The following is a 6261-nucleotide window of genomic DNA, read 5'->3' as shown; positions in this document are numbered from 1 at the left end:
TTCACTTTTTTAAAATGCCTGTTAATGGTACAGATACTTAACTATGTTTTATTTTTTCAATATATTTTTGCGTTAAATTGAATGTTTATCAATGTGCAGCCTTGGTTTTAATTGGAAATTAATTTGATTAATGAAAATTTTGCTTGTTGGGCTTCAACGCTCAAGTATTTGTCGCACAATTTCCCGCCGGGAATCACTTTTGAAAATTAAATTTTCGGCTTGCCATGGCTTCAATGTAATTAAATTTAAAAAAAAAATGTATTTTCAATTATCTGCATTTCATGTAATTACACGCACTTAGCACCTTGGCTGACTTTCAAACAGGAACCTAGCGCGCGCCCAAATCGGTAATAGGACAGCTCCGAGTGCTCGTTCCGGTGTGTTCCGATGGCAATGCGGCGTATACGCAACTTCCTGCCGCACAGCGTCGCGTTCATTCGGCTACTGAACGGTCGCTCGGTGCTGACACAACGAAAACCGGCGGCAACGAGACATTGGAAGCAACAAGCGCGCACGCTGCAAGCCCAGAAGCGAAACTCGGGGCGCCTCCGATATTGGTTTACCGCCATTGTCCCCCTTCCTACCCCATCCACCGTGACGTCATCGGGCGGATGGGGGGTGTTGGTTCAGTGTTAGATGCGTAATTAAAATGTCTGCATAATTAAATATGGGAGATTTAGTTTTTATCTATCTGACATATTTATTTATCGCATGGACCGAAAATCCGACGTGAACCTACCTGCAGCAACCACCTGTTTGCTTAAAAGTCTGTTAATTGAAGCTTTCGGCTAGCTTTATAGAGCTTGTTTCTTCAAAGTTGTTCTGAAAGCTTTTTATATGCTTACCAGCACAATGTCTCATCAAATACAAGACAATACCAAATACAGTACAAATGTAATACCTTTGCTAGTTTCGTGTACAAGCACATTTTTTTTTTTATATATATTTTTTTTTTATTTTATTAGAAATCAGCTTTACTTAAACTATAATCTAATATACATTTTAATGATATGTTATTCAGCAAATTTTTCTATTTTTTATGTTCGATGAGTGAAGACGTTTGAGTCTGCGTGGGATTTGGGGGTGCGTAATCCTCTAGCTGTTTCATTTGGATGGTTAATGACAAGCACAAAAGTGTAGGTCTTTACACTGCTAAAACTAAATTTTTCTGAAATTTTTCTTGGGTAACGGTAGAACATGGATATTATCAGAAATCTTGTAATATATATATTTACTCCAGTATTTTTGGTGGAATTCTAACCCCTCTTAACGCTTTGCAGATCAGTTTCGAAGAATCTCCCAACTACTACAACCGTTTCCTTTAAATTGAGAAAAATAGGCATATTATATGACAGAATATATGCGCCAAAGACGATTGGGAGATTGGTGAAGCACAAGTTGAATTTGATTACGATAGCTTTGCCCGGAGTTCAGATCTACAGGTCTCGGAAGTATGATACGGACTGTAGTGCTGCAAATGTAGGATAAATGCCAAACTTTCGACATGCGGGGCACAGCTATGTGGTGCCGCAGTAGTATCCACATAAAATTCGTAGAATGGTCTATTGAATCTATAGAATCTATTGTTTAAAAACATCGTCATCTTCCACTCAACAGGGCCATTAACGATCGTCGGTCCCAAGAAGCAATGGAGTAGAGCATTCCCTAGACGTGGCTTCTTCAGTTTGGGCCGTTACCTTTTTCTAGTGGCAGCACTCACTAAAATAGAGTTCGTTTTACTTGAGGATTTTCCCATAATCCATGGATAGTCATTTAGTCCTCGAATCGACCTCCCAACTGATCGGAATTTAGAGAACTCCGAGATTTTAAGCCTGCTTTCGGACTCTTACAACCATAATGTGATTCTGAATGATATTTTATATTTTGTTAAGTCTTTAGAAATAATTTTATCCATTAATTTTTTTTATTTTGTGTGAAAAATAAAAGAAATTAGCTATAAAATAAAATACAACCTTTACATAATACAAAGGAAAAAAAATCGATAATATCCCTAAATATATCCATATAAACTTATTTTTTCATGTGGTTGGATTTAAATATAGCGCACATTAACGGAAACGGTTTTGGTAACTGAAACGATGTTGAAACGGAAACGACGCGATTTTTGCTTTCAGTCAATGAAAATCGTCAAAAATGTATTGCTAAACATAATGCTGCAGCAACATATACAAAGGTTGCGGCCACAATTCAATAAAAACAATTCATAATGCAAATTTAATAATTTTAGCGCAGTTCAGGTGAAAGATATCATGTTTTTTTTAAGCTCAGAGGAAAGGTGGCATGAATTTATAAGAAGAATTTAAAATCGTTAATATTTTCCGCCATTTACCTCAAGTAGTTGAACCATTTAAAAATAGGGGGCTTAAGTGGGCTAATTTTGGATTTGCTTAAAAATAAATGTGGCCAAACTGTCACTAGAGCTAAAACTGATGCAATAAAACCCGCGTGGAAGTCAGCAATAGAGAATATAAAGCAGCGAAGGATCAAACAACGCACTAATTTCCATATCGTTTTCTTGCAGACGACGTCGCTCGACTCTGAATACGGAAATACGCCAAAACACATAAAATGTGCGGAATTTTTGCAATATTTTCAAGGGATTCGAAGCCTGTTGGCACGCAGGTTCTGCACGGCAGCAAGCATAGTCTGCGCGAGATGGCCTACCGCCAGAGTGGAAAGCAGCGGCATCGTGGCCCCGACTCTACTGGCGTCCATGTCATTGCAGAGGATGGTGTGGCCATGGTCCACGAACGTCTGCGCATTGTGGGTGTGGAGCGGGGTGACCAGCCGTTTGTGTCCAACGATGGGAACGTGGTGCTGGTGGCCAACGGAGAGATCTACAACTACCTGGAGCTGTCGGCGGAGATAGCAAAGCGGCTTGGAACCTACAAGCCGAAGAGTGACTGTCACGTCATCCTGGAGTTGTACGAGGTCTATGGGGAGGATCTACTGAGCCACATCACCGGAATGTTCGCCTTCGCCCTGTACGACAAACGCACGAAGCAAGTGCTCCTTGCCAGGGATCCCTTTGGCATCATTCCCATGTACATCGGCGAGGATAAGGCCGGTAACATGTGGGTGGCCTCCGAAATGAAGTGCTTGGTGGACACTTGTAGCAAAGTTGAGACGTTTACGCCGGGCGAAGCTCGCTTCGGACGCGTGGGAGAGATGCGAACCTTCCGGCACTTTCAGCAATCCTGGATCAAGGAACTTCCTACCAACCCTTGCGACCTGAAGCTACTCCGTTCCAGCCTGGAGTCGGCGGTGCGCACACATCTCCACTGCGACGTCAACTTTGGGGCTCTGCTGTCGGGGGGCGTGGACTCCAGCCTGATTGCCGCGATCGCCACGAAGATCATGCGGGAGAAAGACCCTTACTATCGCCTGAAGACCTTCTCTGTGGGTCTGGCCGATGCGCCCGATTTTAAGGCGGCCCGCCACGTGGCCAAGTACATCGGCAGTGACCACAAGGAGATCGTCTTTCAAATTGATGAGGCCCTAGACGGGATCCGCGATATTGTCTATCACCTGGAGACCTATGACGTCACCACTGTGCGCTGCAGCCTGCCAATGCTGCTGCTGACCCGCTACATCAAGAGTACCGGCATCAAGATGATCCTCTCCGGCGAGGGGGCGGACGAGATCTTCGGCGGATACCTGTACTTCCACAAGGCCCCCAACTGCGAGCAGTTCCACCAGGAGCTGGTAAAGCGCGTACAGCAGCTACATCTCTCCGACTGCCTGCGCGCCAACAAGGTGGCGATGGCCAAGGGCGTGGAGCTGCGCGTACCCTTCCTGGACACGGGCTTCGTCAATCATGTGATGCAGATCCGGCCCCAGGACAAGATTCCTGGCGAGCTCAACGCGTTTGCCGAAGCCCTAGGACCCTTGAGGCGCATTGAGAAGTACGTGTTGCGGGCTGCCTTCACCGAAAACTATTTGCCGGACGACGTGCTTTGGCGCCAGAAGGAGCAGTTTTCCGACGGCGTCGGCTACGACTGGATTGATAGCATCCGCCGTGTGGCCACCAGTCACGTGGGAGACGAGGAGTTCGCCGAGGCTACCCGCAGATTCCCCTTCAACACGCCCACCACAAAAGAGGCATTCTACTATCGAAGCATCTTCGAGGAGCAGTTCCCGGTCGAGGGAGCGGCCCGCACGGTGGTCAGGTGGGTGCCACGCCTGGATTGGGGCTGTCCGGAGGACCCCTCGGGACGGGCACAGGCCGTCCATCAAGTCAATAAAGACGCTATAATTTAATTTACTTAAGTAAGGTAGAAATAGCATTTTATTGAAGCACAATGAAAAGAATTTCTAGCAATGCAAGTACATTAATCGAATCTACAGACACCTATATACCCACTAGTATGATTTAATAAATCTCAGCTCAGCACTTTATGGTAATTGAAGAGGTTTCCATTTCATTTAAATATTTATGCAGCTGGCTATCAAATGCGCTGACACATGTGAAGTAATATGGGTTTAGATTTCGTAATGAGTCGTTTGGCGAACGTGGCAAAGCCGGCTGAAAGTAGGAGCCCTCTTTCCCGAGGGTGAATTGAGTTGCGCACAGCGTTCCTGAGAACGGTTGGACGTCGTAGGGGAAAGCCTGCCTTCAAGCTTAGATAGATATACAGCTGTTTAGAGGGGTTATATGTGTTGCCGATCGTTGTGCCGAGATTGTGTTGTGTCCGATCCGTGGAAAAAAAATTAAATAAATGGGGAACCCTCGAACATGTATGGCGCCCTCAAGCGGCCCTAAATAGCGGGGCGGAATGCGGTCAAGGGCGAATGAAGGGCGAGAAGCAAAAAGGAGAGGCAGTGGACACCTCGGCTCCCGAGAGTTTCCGGTTCTGGGTCATTCTTTTCTTTTGATGTCCAGCAAGGCATTAAGTTGAGTGATCCGGCGCTCTCTACCTTCTCAGAGGAATAATTTTTGAATTGGTGGTATATACCCCCCTCCCCACTTTTTGGCTGATCACCGCTGGCCATTACAGGCGGTGGAGCATAGCAGGAGAGAAAATTTACAAAAGTAAATTGCCCCTCGGTTTAACTTTTGCAGGATGCCGTTCCCTAATCAGGGTGAGTACTTTCACGGGCCACCCTCTTCTTGGAAACCTCGGAGACCTCACTGGCACGTTCTGACGCTCGTTGTGCATTTTTTGTTTTTTTTTGTTTTAGAGTGGCCCCTAGTTAATATGTTAGAATCAAAGCCAACGATAACGAAAAGAAAAGCTTCTTGAGAGAAGGCATCGGTAAGCAGCGAGCGCTGCAGCCACAGCGGCACCACCGCCGTATTGGGTTCTGATACTACAATTTCGGCCTTCAAGCGAGAGTGACGGCGGACATCGCTCCTCAGCGTCCGGGGACGAAGACGAAGACGGGGGAAACTAAGTGCGACAATAAAAGTGGAATCAAATTTCCCTTAGCCACCAAGTGCAGTGTGCTCCAGAGCAGAAGAGGGCTCGACCCGTAAGCTGGTAAAAATCTCGCTCTCTCTCGGGTTTTTTTTTGTGCTTTCTTTTTTCTTTCGCAGTCGCAAATCTTTCGGTGTTGGACCCGCGCCAGAACTGAAGCTGCAGACTCTTACCGTAACGGTTTTGGGAGGGATCTCTTACAATGAATAGGCAGACAAGAGATCACGGTAGGGTGGGCGTACACGCAGCTTTGCGCATGCAGCCCAAGACCGAACATTGCATACTACCCGCCCCGCACTGTATCGAGTTTCTCCTTTCCCCAAACCCCCTTTCCTTTGTACGCGAACTTTCGTATTTATTGTGTTATAACAAAATGGAAATTTATTCCGCTGAGAACCAAGCCGAATTTTTTTGTTTTAATAGTTTAATTGTTTTCATGTTTTTGTTTCTAAAAACTTGTATTTTTTCCAAAGCTTTAAACTGTTTTTTTTTTTTAAATCATATTCTTTTCACTTTTCGCTCTCAAATCGTGCTTTCCTGCATGATTTAATCTGGATTGCGTTTATATCATTGTCAATCATTCCCATTCAAACTTAGGCGCGCAGCTCTACTATCCAGTCGATAGTATCGAATACCGGGTTGATGGTGGGATTTTTCATCGGATCAATTTTCCTGCAACGGACTTTCCATAAAATTTATATTTATTTATTTATTTTCTATTACGAAGTTCTAGATATTCCAGATCAAATTTTGGATAACTATCGGAAACAGCTGACAAAAACAAAGTATCTAGATACGAAAAGCGTAAAAATACGTAGAAACA

At 44.8% G+C, this 6261-nt stretch overlaps 1 protein-coding gene across 1 annotated transcript; it reads left to right on the top strand.

Moving 5' to 3' along the window:
* Positions 1-2408: 2408 nt before the first annotated feature.
* On the top strand, positions 2409-4425 carry AsnS (asparagine synthetase). The gene is made up of 2 exons (XM_002134691.3): positions 2409-2472; positions 2543-4425. Exon 2 carries the CDS (start codon positions 2590-2592, stop codon positions 4279-4281), a length of 1692 nt encoding a protein of 563 aa, XP_002134727.1. The 5' UTR covers positions 2409-2472; positions 2543-2589; the 3' UTR covers positions 4282-4425.
* The last annotated feature ends 1836 nt before the right edge of the window (positions 4426-6261 follow it).

This window comes from Drosophila pseudoobscura, chromosome X, assembly GCF_009870125.1.
Source record: "Drosophila pseudoobscura strain MV-25-SWS-2005 chromosome X, UCI_Dpse_MV25, whole genome shotgun sequence".
Classification (NCBI taxonomy): domain Eukaryota; kingdom Metazoa; phylum Arthropoda; class Insecta; order Diptera; family Drosophilidae; genus Drosophila; species Drosophila pseudoobscura.
The sequence above is the reverse complement of the archived record's forward strand: the minus strand, read 5'-3'. Positions and strand labels throughout refer to the sequence as shown.

Bases quoted from the DNA above. Each gene is read 5' to 3' on its own strand.
- AsnS (XM_002134691.3), top strand. From the start codon at position 2,590: ATGTGCGGAATTTTTGCAATATTTTCAAGGGATTCGAAGCCTGTTGGC.